The sequence below is a fragment of the Musca domestica genome, unplaced genomic scaffold, assembly GCF_030504385.1.
Source record: "Musca domestica strain aabys unplaced genomic scaffold, Musca_domestica.polishedcontigs.V.1.1 58, whole genome shotgun sequence".
Lineage (NCBI taxonomy): Eukaryota > Metazoa > Arthropoda > Insecta > Diptera > Muscidae > Musca > Musca domestica.
This window is the reverse complement of record NW_026712360.1, coordinates 742,541-759,375: the sequence shown is the minus strand read 5'-3', so window position 1 is coordinate 759,375 and position 16,835 is coordinate 742,541. Positions and strand designations below refer to the sequence as shown.

General features: G+C 36.5%; 3 protein-coding genes across 5 annotated transcripts; 1 reads left to right on the top strand and 2 right to left on the bottom strand.

Moving 5' to 3' along the window:
• The first annotated feature begins 2,552 nt into the window (after nucleotides 1–2,552).
• LOC131805563 (outer dynein arm-docking complex subunit 4-like) lies at nucleotides 2,553–5,609 on the top strand. 2 transcript variants are annotated; one of them, XM_059128855.1, is made up of 2 exons: nucleotides 2,553–2,802; nucleotides 4,863–5,609. In XM_059128855.1, the coding sequence occupies exons 1-2, from the start codon at nucleotides 2,674–2,676 to the stop codon at nucleotides 5,514–5,516; spliced, it is 783 nt and encodes a 260-aa protein (XP_058984838.1). In that variant the 5' UTR covers nucleotides 2,553–2,673; the 3' UTR covers nucleotides 5,517–5,609. The 2 variants fall into 2 exon arrangements, with proteins under 2 accessions (XP_058984838.1, XP_058984837.1); XM_059128854.1 differs by lacking the exon at nucleotides 2,553–2,802 and adding an exon at nucleotides 3,682–4,788.
• On the bottom strand, nucleotides 5,547–13,053 carry LOC131805562 (synaptojanin-1-like). Its single transcript, XM_059128853.1, has 4 exons — nucleotides 12,854–13,053; nucleotides 11,918–12,712; nucleotides 11,072–11,841; nucleotides 5,547–11,003 (listed from the first exon to the last, which is right to left on the bottom strand). The coding sequence occupies exons 2-4, from the start codon at nucleotides 12,588–12,590 to the stop codon at nucleotides 8,751–8,753; spliced, it is 3,696 nt and encodes a 1,231-aa protein (XP_058984836.1). The 5' UTR covers nucleotides 12,591–12,712; nucleotides 12,854–13,053; the 3' UTR covers nucleotides 5,547–8,750.
• A 735-nt stretch (nucleotides 13,054–13,788) lies between these two features.
• Nucleotides 13,789–16,401, bottom strand: LOC131805559 (rac GTPase-activating protein 1-like). Of its 2 annotated transcripts, XM_059128842.1 has the most exons (5): nucleotides 16,136–16,401; nucleotides 15,500–16,072; nucleotides 15,061–15,451; nucleotides 14,203–15,002; nucleotides 13,789–14,144 (listed from the first exon to the last, which is right to left on the bottom strand). In XM_059128842.1, exons 2-5 carry the CDS (start codon nucleotides 16,065–16,067, stop codon nucleotides 14,077–14,079), a joined length of 1,827 nt encoding a protein of 608 aa, XP_058984825.1. In that variant the 5' UTR covers nucleotides 16,068–16,072; nucleotides 16,136–16,401; the 3' UTR covers nucleotides 13,789–14,076. The 2 variants fall into 2 exon arrangements, with proteins under 2 accessions (XP_058984825.1, XP_058984823.1); XM_059128840.1 differs by having other exon boundaries at nucleotides 15,061–16,072.
• Between the last annotated feature and the right edge of the window lie 434 nt (nucleotides 16,402–16,835).

Sequence of the window (16,835 nt, the reverse complement as noted above, 5' to 3'; positions counted from 1 at the left end):
ACATCATGTTTCTATATTGATAGAAGTTGAAAAGTAGATTTCCATATGTTTTTATATGCGACGCGAATTGAAGGTTGTTATCGGAAAATAATTCCGAGGGCGAAAAAGTAGAGAGGAAGAATTCAAGATTCCTCAAGAAAACCTTTTTCTAAAAAAAAACCAACCGTTTTATATAGAGCCAGCAATTTGATTGGTTTGTACATCAATATATGGTATTTTCCAACATCCAACACGAATTCTAATATTGAAAATTAGTTGGTTTTTATAAAAAAAAAAAAACAAAAGCACTTCAGAAATGCAACAATTTGCACAACAAATAGGGTACACAAGGTACGAAAACTTCTCAGATGCGAGTAGGATTAGGGCCCACAAGGTACAAAAAAGTCTCCCTTCAGCGGTTGTTATTATGTGTATGTTTCAAGAATATTTACAAATTTCAATAATTTTTCATTCAAAATTTTCAATTCCAGAATTAGTTTGACAGTTCATTGTCCCTGCAGCTGTGTCGATGCGACTACCTTTTTTCTTCTACCATGCAAAAGATCAACAATTATGTAGTGTTCAGACTGGGCCCAACTTTTTACATTGGTAGAAGAATAAAGGAAAATGCATCAACGCTTGGGAACATTAATATATCAAAAATTTTCAAATGTTTTTACAAAAATAGGCTTATTTTTATATGTTTTCTTATACCACACAAATCTGAGTTTTTATGATATGCATTTTTATAAATTTCAATAATTTTTCATTCCAATTTTTCAATTTCAAAATTGGTTTGACAGTTCATTGTCAGCTGGCAGCTGTGTAGATTCGACGACCTTTATTCTTCTACCATGACATTTATTTTCTTTTAGGCTATATTCATTATTACAAACATAAACAAATTTTAGGGCGTTATTTATACTGTCAAATTAATCAAGATTAAGTCTTAAATGTAAAGATAGATAAAATTTGGGAGAACAAATTTAGTTCAAATATTTGCCCAGTGTGAACGTTTGCCTTAAGGCTTATACCCCCTTCTCAGTTGTGTAAACACAGGGCAAGCTCAGAATTACAGCTTCACAATCTGAACGTATTTTAAATAATTGCAAATGTTTTTTTTAAATCTATTTTGGTTACTATAATATTTCATGATGTATGCATATCCAAAAATATTTATATCCGGTTCAGCTTTTCCATCTATTTATGATATTCAAAAAAACAAAAATCCCGTAATTCATACATCACAAAACATTTTTTTTTCTTTTAAGTTGCGTATGATTTAAAAATAGAAATCCATACAAAATTCCAGAAATTTGAATAATTCTGCCCACCTACGGATAACATCTGTGTAGGCTCAGAATTATGAATTATTTACGAGCTGACAAATTAAGAGTGTATCATTTAATAAAAAAAAAAAAACACACAACGCAATCACAAACCATGGCGTATGAAGCATGACATTCAAAATAATGACAAGAAAGCTTATTAAAGTAAACAATAAACATGTCATTGGGCATTTTTTTTTATCCGCACTGAACAATCAGTTTCAAAAGCAATTAGCGTTGACATCATATGCATGAATTATAGAATACAAATATATCAATATTTTTTGAAAATAAATTCCTGAGACATAATTTAGAAAGGGGGTACTAACTTTTATAAGAAATAGAGAATAAGATTTTGAAATGAAAAAAGTAATCATATGCATGAATTATAGAATACAAATATATCAATATTTTTTGAAAATAAATTCCTGAGACATAATTTAGAAAGGGGGTACTAACTTTTATGAGAAATAGAGAATAAGGTTTTGAAAGGAAAAAAAGTAATGTCTAATTGTTAAAATATAAATATAGAATTTAATTCCTCCTTAATTTTATTCACAGTTATTGCTCCTGGTTACAATTTCTCCTTCGAACAGTTGCGTGTTTCTAGTTGTTGTTTCATACTTTTATGGGTTGATTATTAATCAACAACAAAGAAAGAAAATATTGCAGAACTTTAATGAATGAGGCGTTGAAAGCTAATGAGAATGTGTGTATTAGATAAACATACAAACGAAAGCAGTGGCATATTTACTCTTTTATAATCTCTAATACTCTGTAGAATCTTCTTTCAACCTGTGGTTTCAAAAGATTTGCAGGTAATGCTATAGACATGTTCATATTTCTAGATGACATTGGGTTTAAAACTGGAAACAATTCGTCTTTTTTTGAGCAGAATATACAACTGCTCCATATATTGTCTACTTCACTAATTAATTGTTAAGTTAAACCCCCCTTGAATGTTGTGAAGAACTTTAATAATTATTCAACAATTAAAACTTAATTCAAATTAATCAAAGAAAACATACGACGAGCCTTCATTAAACAAACTATCACAACAATCAAACTACAGGAAGAACAACAAATACTATCACAACAACATTATTATTCCATATTTGCATGTCACAACACAAACTCCCATTAGTTTCGCCAATGAAATTTCCAAACTAACCCCCACCACCCACTCCCCGCAAACAACAAAATGCGGAAATTTACGAAAAACTGTCGAACAAACGATAAAAGTAAACATTCCTTTCAGTTGCATTTCAATGTTCCGTCATGACATTAGACCCAACGGAAACGGATATAAGTGAAGTGTAAAAACAAGTATCACAAAAATCGAAAGAACGGAAAATCCAACAACAAAATGCCGCGCAAAAAACCTAAAGTGGATACAATTGAAGAAATCGAACAGAATATTAAGCTATTTTGTGATCAATCGAAAAATCACATGAAATCGAGAGAATATGAAAAGGCATTGATAGGCTATAATCAGGTAAAATTTATATGAAAGTAAAGAGTTTCAACTTTCTCTTGAAAAACAAATGATTGTTTTAAATTAAAAATAAAACATGAAAGAAATGTGAAAATGTGGGCAAAAAGAATGAGAACTTATTATATTATAACATCTCTTAAAACAATAAGAAATATTAAACAAAGTAAAAAATATTAGCATGCTCAAATTTGAAAATATTAAACCAGACCTAAGGCCCCCACTCACTATAAATCTTGCCTTACGGCCGATGAACTCCTTCATGTCTACTTTTGCCTGAATGGTGTGTGACAAAGTCTTCAATCCCGATATTAACATTTTGCATTTTTTACCAAAAATATATTTTTAATGCAATTTTTAATTTGATTTTTAATTAATTGCAATCAATTTTTAAAAATTTGTTATTGATAACTTTAAAATTTGTTATTGATAACTTTGAATGCATTTCATTTTCAAAATTTAAAACAAAATATTTAATCGAATATATTATAGAACCCAACAGTTATCATTTCACGGTGATTAGCAGAGACGGCGAGTTACCATTACCATGTTGTTTCGTGTTGCCAACCATTGAGAAATACGTAGCACAGACACAAATGAATAGTGGCGACTCTCACCTCTCTACAGGGATGGACATTTCTCTTAACGGAAAACTAAACCATTTAAAATATTTAATTGAGATTCATTTAGTAAATCTCAGTAATTCGGGTGACGTATACGAAAAGGATGTTATTGCGTTTTCTAGCCTCTAAGAATCTAAACAGGTAAAATATAATTTTCTTCACTATCATTTACAAGAAAATTAATATAATGTATAAAAAACTCTTATTGGAGAGAGGGACCATGGGTGAGCGACATATAAGAAAACGCCAATCAAGAGAAATGCCAAAAATTAACGTTTTCGCGCTTTTTATTTACTTCTGCAGTATTTTCCCCTTTCAAAATTAGTTTCTGTAGTTCTCAACTTTAATTGTGTTTAGAAATTACAAAAATGGACCACGGGAATCAAAGTGAGTACACCGACCTTCCCAATTGACCTATAAAGAAAATACATTATTTTGAATTTATTGCGGCCTCAGCAAATCAAAAATTATTTTGTTTGGAAAAACAAAACAATATTTTTTAACATTCCATCGCCAAGTTGTCTTTCATAAAAATGTTTAGTCAAAGAGATATGTTCTTTGTGTTTCCACGAATTCCATAATGTCCAAAGTAAAATCTCTTAATTCATTTTGCATTTTACCTACCACAAGTATAAAAAAACCATAAGACATTCCATTTCAAACAACGAAAAGGTGTCATGTGTGGTTTTATATCGATGATTCTTATTCTATCAATATTGCAAATAGTTTGGTAGCCAAGCAACCTATTTATAACAGAAAAGTAGTTGATTGAACAAAATACAAAGCAGATTGAAGATTTTAATTTTAACACCTCCAGCCGTATCAAAATTCACTGAAAATGTCGAAAGTTTTAAAAGACTTTTTCGATATTGACAAAGAGCAAGAGTTACTACAAAGTTTTACTCGCCTAGGAGTTCCTTCTGATGATGATGTCAACGAAGAGGCCACAAAGGAAAAAAAGAGCCGAATTGTGGCCACTAAAGTCAAGGCAGCCAGCCGGGATACTCGCCGAAAACAATCTGTGAAATTTAATGATGACACCGATGGCCCTGTAAAGGGCCAACATCAACGCATGAATCGCATTGAGGCCGAGCTAAGGGCTGCCCGCAAACGTAATGAGGAACTTATGCAAAAACGTAAAAAGCCCAAGGAGAATTTCGTTGATTTCTATACGGACAAGGACAGGGCAGCTGCTGTTAGCGCTGGGGCATTCGATATTAAACAAAGTTTGCAAATAAAACAAAAACAGGATCGCAGCGAATCTTTGATGATACCTGATGAAGGTGATATCAATTCAATTATTGCCTTGGGTTTGAAGGAAATTAAAAATGCCAATCCTGAAAATGCCATACATTTCTTTTCCAAGGTTGTTTGTAAGGGGTGGGGGAGGGGGTCACATTCAAATTCACAATAATGTTTTGTGTTTGTTCTTATTTCCAGGCTCTGGAACTCAACAGCACCGATATTAATGCCTTGGTCTCCCGCAGCAAGTGTTATCTACTTCTGGGGGAGGCATCCAAGGCCCTGGTTGATGCCGAAACAGCCTTGAATGAAGATAAAAATAATATACGAGCAATCTATCAAAAAGCTGAGGCCTTGTATTATTTGGGCCAATTCGAACAGAGTCTTATGTACTTCCATAGGGGCGCCCGAGCCCGACCAGAATTGAATTCCTTTCGTTTGGGGGTGCAAAAAACCCAAGAAGCTATTGAGAATACAATTGGCGTTAAGAATAACAACAACAAACCCAGTACCAGTAAAGCTAAAAAATCCAACGATAATACCCCCAAATCCCAGATGAATAGCAGTAGTGCAAGACCTATCAGGGGAAAACCCACCAAGTTAGAATTGGAACGTCGAAATGCCCGAAAACTTTTGGGTGAATTGTGTGTGGATAAGGAATATCTGGAAAATCTATTGAAACATCCCGATCTGATAAGAGCTGATACTAATACTGAAAATATTTCAACTTATGTCAAGGAGGCGGTGGATTTCCTAAACAAACGTCAGGAGTTTTGGCGGCAACAGAGACCCTGTAATGCCTTGCCGAATCAAAAGAATCTGCCAATGGATGCAATGCCTAGATGGTTTTAAGGTTTTTGCAGGGTTGTTTCTCTGTATGTGTGTGTTTATTAGTTAGTTTGTTTTTATTATTTGTTTTATTGATTGCTGTTATATAATTTATAAGTTTATATATAGTAGATGTATATGTATTTAGCATTTTAACATTTATTACATACTGCATTTTGTTGATTAAGGAGTGAGTGTTTTTTTCTTATATCCGTTACGACACCAAAATCTATATCTGTGTTAACCATATACATTAAATACATAAATATAACATGATAACATATGTATTAGCCATTCGCTTTTATTGCAATAATAATCGTAATTATAATAATAATGTTCCTACATAATTCGTAATATAATTAATGGTTTGTTTGTTTAATCCGTTGTAATAATTATTATTATTATTTGTGTTATTTGAATATTATTATTAATTATTATATAGAGTGTTCATCATCAGTGTACTACATTCAACAGACAACTTTAAAATTTCTCAAATAAAACGTTAACGATAGAAATTTCTTTGCTTTTTTCAATATTTTTATTAGGTTTACTTAGGCGAGTTTGTAATAGTTTGGTTTTTTGTGACGAATTGATGTGGTAAGTTTGGTAATTTGTGTTTTTTTTTTTTCATAATAAATTTTCACCACTGCAATTTGATAACAAATCTAATAGATCATTTGTTGATATATAATAGGAGCGGTGTATGTGGGAACTACAATGAATTAAATTAAACTACAATGAATTAAAAGAGCCAACTAAAAATAAATATTGAGATTAAAAATGCTGTGAATCCAGTCGAATTGGGCCAACAAGCAATTTGATCCATATATTTATGTTTACATTTTGTTTCAAGTTCAGTTTTTTATACCCTCCACCATAGTGGTATATCAAGTTTGTCATTCGGTTTTTATCAACTTGATCACCATAAAATTTTATGTCGATTTAGCGATGTCCGTCTGCAGAAATCACTCTGGCTTCCGAACGAAATAAAGTAAGTTAATAAAACTGTACTCAGATGTATATTATGTCTGCACTGGACTTATGGTATCGAAAATGGGCCATATAGGTTCACGTTTTGGTATAGCCCCCATATAATGGTACCTTCCGATATTCGATATTTTGATGATTTTAGCGACCGGAATTGTTTCAAATTTGGTATTTGAAGTTCATAATGGATACTAAAGCCTTTGACAGAAAATTGTCTGTGCAGGTGCACGTCTTCGTATAGCCCCCATATGATGGTACCTCCCGATAGTCGGTATTTTGATGATTTAAGCGACAGTATTCACCGGAATTGTTTCAAATTTGGGATTTGAAGTTCGTAATGGATGGATACAGCCTATGACAGAAAATTGTCTGTGCAGATCCACGTTTTGGTATAGCCCACACATAATGGTACCTCCCTATATTCGGTATTTTGATGATTTTAGCTACATTATTCACCGATTTCTTTTTCAAGTTTCGCATTTGAGTATTGTAATGGCTTGTGACAAAAGTAGTCTTTGCTGATTTTAAGAGAATTTTTAACCGATTTTATTTTTTGAAAATTGCCAAATTCGTTCCATATGGTGGAGAGTATTCAAGGTTTGAACCGGCCGAACTTACAGCTTTTTACTTGTTTAATTTTTGGATGTAGGGGCAAAAACTGAGAACTCAAAATAACAAGCTATACTTTAAATGGTTCCAATTTCTTTCATATTTTTTTAATTGAACCTATATTGATTGCTTTTATTACAACTGAAATCCCACGAGTGGTAAAAAATGTATCTAAGAAACTTTAAATAAGAAAAGACGGACAGCCAATTTTATATGAGCCAAGATCAATGCTCAATGATCGGCCCATCATTTATATCCAATAACAAATCACATTGTGGTACCTCGCAGAAGTCTTTCAGACGCCCAGCAAAAGCATCAATTTTCAAAATCAATCAAAACAGCAATTAATCATTAATTACCATAGAAAAATCTTCAGGCGGTCGTTGACGCCTAAAAGTATACTCTATCTTTCTCCAACAGTTTCCTTTGACCAACATTGGGTAGATCAGTATCATCAAAGCATATGATGAAGAAACCCAGGAATATATTGGCACCAACGGCTTCTAAACAGGGGCAAAAAAAAACAATTCGATAACGACTGCGGTGATCCTCGTAAACTACAATACGATACTGAAGTACTCGACTTCGACTGCTGTGATTTGGCCCCAGGACGAAACTTCGTGTAAAAAATTTAACTGCATAGTTTCAGGCTTTTTCCTGAGAATTTTTACTCGGACAATCAGTAACAATTATCACGTAGCTCTGAATGGGGTAAAAAGAGGGGGAGTGGGAAAAAGCGTACAAATAAGTAAGTATGTGGTGTTAATTTGCAATATGCCAATCATTATTATGTTTTTTCGTTTTGTTTTTAATGCTTACACCTATAATACATCATAAACGACCAATGGAAACTGATCACAGTCCCTGTAAATAACGTAACATTATATTTCCTTGTATTTTAATTTTAAGTTTCATTCCATTATAAATATTATTTTGCTTTTTTTTTATTCCACTTGGACATTTGACTAGTTTTTGTTTTTCTGTTATTATAATTGTTACAGCTATTTAATACTTTAGCATAAACTTAATTGTTTAATAGAATATTAGTTTATCTCTTTTTTTTTTGTTTTTATATTATTTTTTTGGGATGTAAAACAGCACATACGAATATGTGTATTAGACGTGAGATGTGATAATTTGTTCTATTCTATGTTACTTTGATTCTTCATCTTCTTCTTCAACAAAAAAATAAAAAGAATGTTTGTCTTGTGTAAGCGTATTTAGGTATGAGCTAGTTTTCATCGTCATTTGCACTAGTTTACTTTTTCTTTAAAATTATTTCTGGTTTTTTAGATTGCAATAACATATTATGTATAGTTGTAGTAGTAGTAGTGGTGATGTGTTTCTTTATATTTCAGTAAGGAACTCCTGAGGACCCTCATATTAATTAGTATTCTATTGACTTGGTAGTTCCTGTGACCATTAAATAGTTAAGTTTAATGTTTGAATTGCAATTGCAAATGGTGTAGGAAGTTTTTTATCAAACCTCTTTCAGCTTATCTTCTTGGTGAAGATAATGGAATATTATTTACTTCCTTGGAATGTTTAAATTTTCCTCTCGCTTTTTATATTTGTTGTTATAAGCAAAGGCTCTACTACTTACTGTTTGTTTGTTGTTTGTTTTGTATATGCAATTTTCACTTAAGTACAACGGCTGGAAATTCAATTGTTGTTCGGTCGATTGGGCAAGGGGGGCGCACCACCTACACGATTTGGAATTGGCGGTGGTCCGCGTCGAACTGGAAGTGGTGGTGGAGGTCCCATCGGTGCATTTGCCGGCAAGGCTGGTGGTCGACGTTGTGGACTTTCGTTGACAATGTCACTGGGCACGGGAGGAAATGGTGGCGGGGGATGCCTAGGTGCTGGTATGTCTTCTTGGATCTCCTCATAAATATTACTATCGTTGTAGGCCGCAGCAGCAGAAGCATCCTGCACATCAACCGATGACTGTTTGGATTGACGCGAAGGCGTTGATACGGGTGTTACATTTTTGCTTTGCGTATTACGTGGTGGCGTTGGCGGCAATGAACTGGCATTCGATCCCGTTCCTACGGGTGATGTCTTGCCCGATGAGGAGTGCAGTGGTGAATTTTGTTCCGTTGGCGATTGCGATTTCGAAGAAGATGGAGTATCTACCACCGAATTCACTGGAACTGGTCTTAGTGGTGGTGGCAATTGTGGCGGTTGTTGCGGCTGTGGTGGCATGGGTGGTTTGGCCGGTTTGGCTTGCAACATCTCGGGCACCACACTTATAACACCGGCATGTGGCAAATGTCTTGGCGAATTCTTTGGTGACATTGGTATTGGAGGTCGTGCCGGAGCGGGTCTTGCTGGTGGTTGTTTTGGTCTCTGGGGAATTTCTGGTGTAGCGTTCAACAACGAAGCTTGTTCCTGGGGATTGGCACACAATGGAATGGTATTCGTTGTGCACAACTCTATTTCATTGTCCACGTGACGCATCCAGTCAGGGGACTTCAATTCAAATTTCAAATGTAGACCACAAATACTGGTTTCTCCCTTGGCCACCACATTCAGGGCCGACTCACCATCGCGAAACGTTACCCACATTGTATCCTCAACATAACGTACCAATGTCACTTCACCCATCTTCGACAACTCTTGAATTAGGGTAGACATAACATTTTCGTCGTAAATTGTGGGACCTTCATCATCGGCCGAAGGTTCATGAACATGGACCACTATTGTGGAATCTGGAGGACCCAAATCTTTTATGACCTCTTCGAACACTTTCCTTCGGCGTCGCGGATCAATTACAATTACTTCAGCATCGATTATAGCAATTACAGGGCGATGATCACTTTGTTTAAGCTCGGATCTTCCATAATGGATTAGTTTGCCGGGATTCCATTCGGCGGCATTATAATCTGACTCTGCCAAGGCCTTACGTCGGCGCCACAGTACACGATCTGTCCAAGCAGGAGCTCTTTGCTTTTCCGACGTATCGTATTCATCGCTAAACACATCATATTTGTACGTGGGATCGAATGTTATTTCGCCCTCCAGGAAGTCGGTGAATACATTACCTGCCTCCTGTTCCTTCAGTAATTGATCGTTTTCTAGTACAGTGGTCAAATCGCCATTCTTTATGGCCTCCTTTAATTCCTCCTTATCCATATCAATGCGATAGTTGAAATCTCCACACCAGAATACCCAGTCATGCGATTTCAAAGTACGACCCATGGGGAAAGCCAATTTACGAGTAATTTCCGCATAGTCGGCATTACGTTCGGCCACCTGGCTTTGTCCGGCTGCAAAGTGGGCACACACAAAGCACATTGAGGTGCCGTGGAATACAAAACGTATAGCACATGCTCCCTTATTGCCAGTTGCTCCACCTAAACCTGTCTTGACACAATCAATGGCCACATCTCGAATATACGAAGCGTGTTCGGGTCGAATGTAGATGTACAGGCAAACGCCCACAAGTTGCTGATAGGTTAACAACACATAGTCATTGTCTCGCGATATGGTTTTTTGTAGTTCCTCGGCCCAGAGTTTGGCATTTTCCGTACTAGCCGCCATAATGTTGCTGGCATTTAAATCGACAATTTCCTCAAAGCCAATGGCAAATATATCAACAGGTTTGCCAGCATTCTCCGATGGATTATTGACATCGACCAATGCTTTTGAGCGTGCTAAAGCGTGACAATCTAACAGCCAATCTGAAAGGGTGTCCTTAAAGACAATACTGCGAAAATGTTTACCACCGTTTACGTTGTACGTTCCCACCGCTACGCGCACAGTCTGAGGCTGGACATATTCATTGTAGCGTTTACACATTTCGCGCAAAACCGTAGTGGGGGCATGCAGCATATTGGAAGGCAATAGGATTCTTGCCCGATCGGCCAACTCAGAACTAAGCGTTGAGCCCACCAAAAGTATATCAATGGCTTCCTGTTCACAGGGAAAAATAAACAAATAATAAAACTCTCGTGGAAATACTTCATTTTCAAGGGTCTTACCTGCTTGGAATTATCCAGTAAATTGTTTTGAATGGTACGGGCAGCTGATCGAGCACCATCCATTAGTTTTGACGAACCCTGAATAGCTCCAGTGCCGGCATAGATTTTACTGACCTCATTACCATTGTTTATCCACATTTGTTTGAATATCTCCTCGAATCGTGTAAAGTTTTTCTTTTCGCCAAAACCCAAAGCCTCTAGTTGTATATTCAATGTATCCAATCCCAGGAATGTTTGTACACAATTTGTACGATCCAGACAATCTAAACAGTTGGTTCGTATAACTCCGAATTGTTCACGAACAACTTTTCCGGCGGCAGCATAAAATATGCCATAGTTTATGCCGCAAGCGGTTATACGTTCTTTTAGCTTAGACAGAGCAGCAAAATTTCCACCACGGCACTCCTGATGATAATCGAATATGATGTGTGGTACATCCTTATGGGCAGACATACCATGATGGCGCTGGAATTCATTGCTGAGCATGGCCTCGCCTTCTTTGCTGCCAACCAATGAGGTGCCCAGAAGATTGATAATGGCCTGATAACCATATCGTTGTTTCATCAAAGACATGTGGCGATCAAAAGCAGCCGCCGAGGTCTCAAATCCTCGCGAAAGCTTAACTTTGTGAGAGCCAACTTGAACGCCAGGTTGTTCCCAAAAAAGTGGAACCGAGCCGCGTGTCTGCACATAGCTCGTCACATCATTGTCCACGTAAATAACCTGCTCGGTTTCGATAAAATTTGCCACATGCCCTTCGTCGTTTATGCCTGGCCCCCAAACGAAGAAGCGCAGTCATCATTAGTTACAAGATATTGGATATTGGAAAGATTAATGCCCACTTACCTCTCACATTGAAACGAGTACCAGCTCGTTCGCAGCTTAAACGCGATATTATTGCCGCCCTTGCCTGTTTTGCCCCTATGTAAACAGTTCGCACCTCCACCGAACCACACATCACTTTCAAAAGCCAGGACTGGCAATCAATACCAAAACGTAGCATATGTATGTGCATCATACGATTCCAGAAGAAACGGTTATCAGTTTCGCCCGTTTGGAAGCGTCTCTGGGCACACAGTGTTATGTCAAACTTTGTAGCCCTGGTCGCCGACTGATTCGTATGGGCAAAGTAAAACGTTCCAGAGTTTAGTAATTTCCGCACCTCCGAAATCCGATCTTCATTTGGAGCAGCATTTTGTAACGATACAAACTGCGTCTGTTGTATGCGAAACACTTCCACGTCTCCAATCTTACCCATCGAGACACAGCCAGTGACCAGAACTAAAAACAACAGAGTGCTCTCGCCAGCATTCAGCTGAAGCACGCCGAGGCAACCATAGGCATCGCACACTTTTGTGTATTGTTTGCGAATTATCTCCGACTCTTGGGACGACAACAGGGCAACGGCATGTGACTCAAAGAGGATGCTTTCGTTTTTATTGCGATACTCCATCAGAACGCTATGCGGCGATGGAGCTATGGATTTTTCCAAAACCCGAATCACTTTTGACATTGCCATGATGAAAACCAAAGTTTTTTTTCAATAGCTGATGCACAAAGCAGATAATAATAAAATTGATACTTGGCAAGATTGCAATTTCCTTTGTTCGTAATTCGGCAATTGGTGCTTTAGTTTTTCATCTACAACGAGAAAAATAAGAAAACAATTGGGATTTGTTTTTTTTTTTTTCCTTCAGGCATTGCAAGTAATAACAGGAAATGTCAAGGTTTTCATCAAGATGGTTTTGCTAAATCAATAAATTACATCGCTACCCAACTTACTTCAATCGGCATTGCATGTCATGCAGAAAATAATTCCTGCACAAAGTTTTTTTAATTCTTTTTTGTTACTGCTGATATCGCTCGCTCGCTGCTGCGTTGAGAAGCCGAGTTAATGTATACTTTTCAAGAAATGAAAAAAATTAAAACTTTGCTTTGCTTTTGAAGACTGACTGAACTGACACCCACAAATTCCCTTTTGTAATTTTTTTTATGTATTTAACATCCGAACAAATTTAAAAACGTTCCACACACTACAAACGAATATGAGGGATAGTAGAAAACAGCCGATGGGAGATATTTGTTTAGAATGTGCAACTGAAAGAGTGATGAAAAAAGAAAGAGAGAGAGAGAGAGTGAGAGAAGGGTTGTCAGCAGTGATGAATAGAGTTGGCAGATGGTACCAGGAAAAATAGGGAAAAATACTATTTCCATCAAATATTTCAAGATGTTTGCTATGTTTTTCTTATTTTTCAATAAATGAACAATATAAAATAATGAAATATAGTCAATGGTATAAAAATAGTTCACTTGCTGTCAGAAAAAAAGAAAACACCAAAAACTGTTTCAAGTTCTACATCACTCGACAAATTTGTCAGATGAGCTTACTGGCCTAGTATATAATATTGGTAATATTGAAAACCACTTAAATAATATATATGTTTTCATAATCCTAACTTAAATTGTTTCATCTTAAAATACGGATCTAGTGACATTTCTCCGACTGTTTTAAGATGTCCGGCTGTGATTACATTTGCAGTACAAAAGTATTCACTTTACCCCTATGATCCTAAGCCGGAATTCAAAAGAATACATATGTGAATGATTAATTTAAAGACACAACTTTTTCACTTCCTCTCTCTCTACTCCTTTTGATATTTCTATTTGCAGTTACCTATATTTTTTGTATAGAAAATATCTTATAAAGAACACATCACTTGCAATATTCAATCCTTTATTGTTTGTAGACATTCCAATTAAGAAATACGACAGTAAGATTTGTAAAAAAAATAAATGGTGATTTCATTTTCATACAACAAACTCAAATTAATCCTTAAATGAAGAAACTTGAATAAGAACGCAATAAGTTTAATTCTGAAATAAGAAGAACCCCTGAACCAATACATAAGATTATAATAATATGAAATAAACATTTTACAATATAGATATAGGTATATAGAAAAATATGGTTATTTATAAATATAACAAAAATGCGGTTATTTTAACTAATCTTTTGGATAAGGAGGACTGCCGTAGAGACGCCGCTTTTTGAGTGTTGATTTTAGAGGTGTTGCTGAAATAAAGGTCAATTAAAAAACATATAAATATGCATATTTAAGAGAATAACTTACCGTATAAAGAATAAATTGATTCCTTATTATTACTGGGGGTTTCCTTTATGTTAGCCGTATTGTGTTTGTTTTCTTTGTCCTCGATCTGAGGCACAAATTGTACCCAAAACACCCTTGGTATTTTTAATAATTGCAACATAACCGTATATTGGGTATAGACTTCGGTAAAGATGGCATGTTGATCTGGATCGGGAGATGAATAGCCCACTATCGTAGGTCCAAATACCCTGGCGATATTGTCCAACGGCATTAAGACTTCACGGCACTCCGCTATACGTTGAAAATGTAAAATTAAGAATGCCAATGTGTCACGATTCGGTTGGGGCAAAGCATCTATAGCCTTGTATAGATCTTTTTGTATATCCTCCTCGGATGGATTTTGTACGGCATTGCAGAAATCTTTCCACAGATTTGTTGGTATTAGAGGCTCTCTCAGAGAGCGAAGAAAATCTTTGATGCAGCCACACAGAACATGGACCTCAATGTTGGCTAATTGAGGCGGAGACTTGCCTCTTAGGAATCGTTCCTTCAATGCCTTGACTTCTCTTTCAGAACCAGATACACGGTATATACCCACTTCGGTGAGACCCCGAGCTTCTATTTCATTGACACAGTGTACAATAAGAGCCGGGACAAATGGCGCCACAGAAGGTGCATAATCGGCAATATGACCCATTAGACCCTTTATGGTGGGCGTACCTGTAGAAGGAACACAAGAAACTGTAACGGAAGGACGGCAATCGGTGTGGCATCTAATTGGACAATCGCGGCAACGTAGGCCAACCGAACCAAAACGAATTCTAAGGGAAGAAAGAGTTAATCAACCAACTGCTCAGCATATCCAAACTTTCTACTTACTTTCTTGAGCAATGTACACAGGTCTCTCCTCTAATAAAAGTTTTGCTCACGAAATTGTGCGAACGTTTTAAAGTTCCTGTCGATTTTATATTCTGTGCCATTGGAGAGTCTGCACTGTTCACCACACCATGAAAATTGTGTTGCTTTAATGGTGATCTGCATGGTGTAGACGATTGAATTTCTTCAACGGGCGAATCTTCCTTGTGTACTATTACAGGAACTGTTTCTATTGTGGACTCGGCACGTATGGCTCCACTGCCATCTTGTGGTATAGAAACTTTAGTGGTGGCACAAATACGTTCCGAGCCATTGACGACATCGACCAGATGGTGTTGTTGATTATTGTTAGACTTACTACGCCTTGTAGAACGCCTAACGGGTTGCTGCAGAACTGGAGGGGTGTTAGCATTATCATCGCACAAACGAGTTCTTTTATTACCAAAAGCTGCACCATTATTTGCCGCCGAATGTCTATTTTTATGCCAAGTTCGAGATGGACGATCGTCCAAGAAATCGTCTTCCGACTGTGTTATAGATAGATCCGACAGAAAACTGCCCGTAGAATTAATTTCGTTGCCATATTTTTCCTCTAAGTTGCGGTTAACAGATTTCCGTTTTCGTGGCAAAGTATGCAGAAACCCCAATTTATCTCTGGTCTCGTTTTTTAGATTATTTTCATGTTGCAATAGGTCAGCCACTGCAACCAGCTTTTTCTCCATTTGATCTCGGTCATATTCAGCTTCTTTGCGCGCCTTACTTTCCATTTCCAACAAACGACGGGCATGAAACAATTTTGTCTCCAAATCTGCCATTGATTGCAACGATGCGTCCAATTCCTTTTGTATGCGTTGTGCTTCTTGGGCCCTAGAAAGGCATTCCAGCTGCATTTTCTTCTGCAGCTGTAGAATTTTCAAGAGCTCTTCCTCGGCTGTGCCTTCGGTTAAGACTTGTATGCAGCGACGCAAGTCGTCGAACGTGGCCAATATTGATAAATTGACGGTACTCATTTTATCTAACATAAAAATATTAAATAGTATTGTTCTTGGCGTCTTTCAATGTTTCTGTGAATACATACCATTTATGATTGGGGTATAGTTTTGTATGGTGAAAATATTCAAAATGTTCAAAAAGTCGGAAAAACTAATTACTAACACACTTCACCAGCTCTCACAGTTATTTTATTTTATCTGATTTTCTTTGTTTTCACATGTATTCAGGCTTGGTTTCCATTTCCATCAGTAGCAGCACATTTGAAATCGAACCAATTCAAACCGCGCGTCATTCAGGGCTTAGTAGGTCGACTTTGGTCTTGTCAGCGTGAAGTACCAACTACCGGTTATTTGCACTTACTATCCGAAGGAAGAATTCGAAATACACGTGATGAAAAACAAATTTAACATAAATAAACATAAAAAATCAAAAAATAAGCATTCTCCCTCTTATAATTACTAAATAATAGTACTTTAGCCTACATTTTACCCGATACAAATTTATAAAACAATGTATCGATACTATCGATGTTTATACTCCCATGCTGTGGTGGTAAAGAAATCCGCCGCCGTCGCAACTTTTTCAAATATTTTTCTTTACAGCTAATGTACTTATTCGATTTATTGGTGTGTGTATAGGGAAAAGAAATAGGGCGAAACCATTTAAACATACATAAAAAATATTAAATTAATATTTTATATATTTTCTTCTTTGAAATTTCGCTGACGCCGAAACAAATTATTAAGCCCCGCCGTCGATTGTTTTACATCCGACCATCGCCGCCG

What these genes read in the sequence shown, in the direction of transcription:
- LOC131805563 (XM_059128854.1), top strand. Translation starts at nt 4,261, where the DNA reads ATGTCGAAAGTTTTAAAAGACTTTTTCGATATTGACAAAGAGCAAGAG. An exon ending in CCATACATTTCTTTTCCAAG is followed by an intron (nt 4,789 to 4,862) that starts GTTGTTTGTAAG and finishes TCTTATTTCCAG; the next exon opens with GCTCTGGAACTCAACAGCAC.
- LOC131805562 (XM_059128853.1), bottom strand. Translation starts at nt 12,590, where the DNA reads ATGGCAATGTCAAAAGTGATTCGGGTTTTGGAAAAATCCATAGCTCCA. An exon ending in TACTCGTTTCAATGTGAGAG is followed by an intron (nt 11,842 to 11,917) that starts GTAAGTGGGCAT and finishes TTTGGGGGCCAG; the next exon opens with GCATAAACGACGAAGGGCAT. An exon ending in TACTGGATAATTCCAAGCAG is followed by an intron (nt 11,004 to 11,071) that starts GTAAGACCCTTG and finishes CCCTGTGAACAG; the next exon opens with GAAGCCATTGATATACTTTT.
- LOC131805559 (XM_059128840.1), bottom strand. Translation starts at nt 16,067, where the DNA reads ATGAGTACCGTCAATTTATCAATATTGGCCACGTTCGACGACTTGCGT. An exon ending in TGTGTACATTGCTCAAGAAA is followed by an intron (nt 15,003 to 15,060) that starts GTAAGTAGAAAG and finishes TTCTTCCCTTAG; the next exon opens with AATTCGTTTTGGTTCGGTTG. An exon ending in ATCAATTTATTCTTTATACG is followed by an intron (nt 14,145 to 14,202) that starts GTAAGTTATTCT and finishes CCTTTATTTCAG; the next exon opens with CAACACCTCTAAAATCAACA.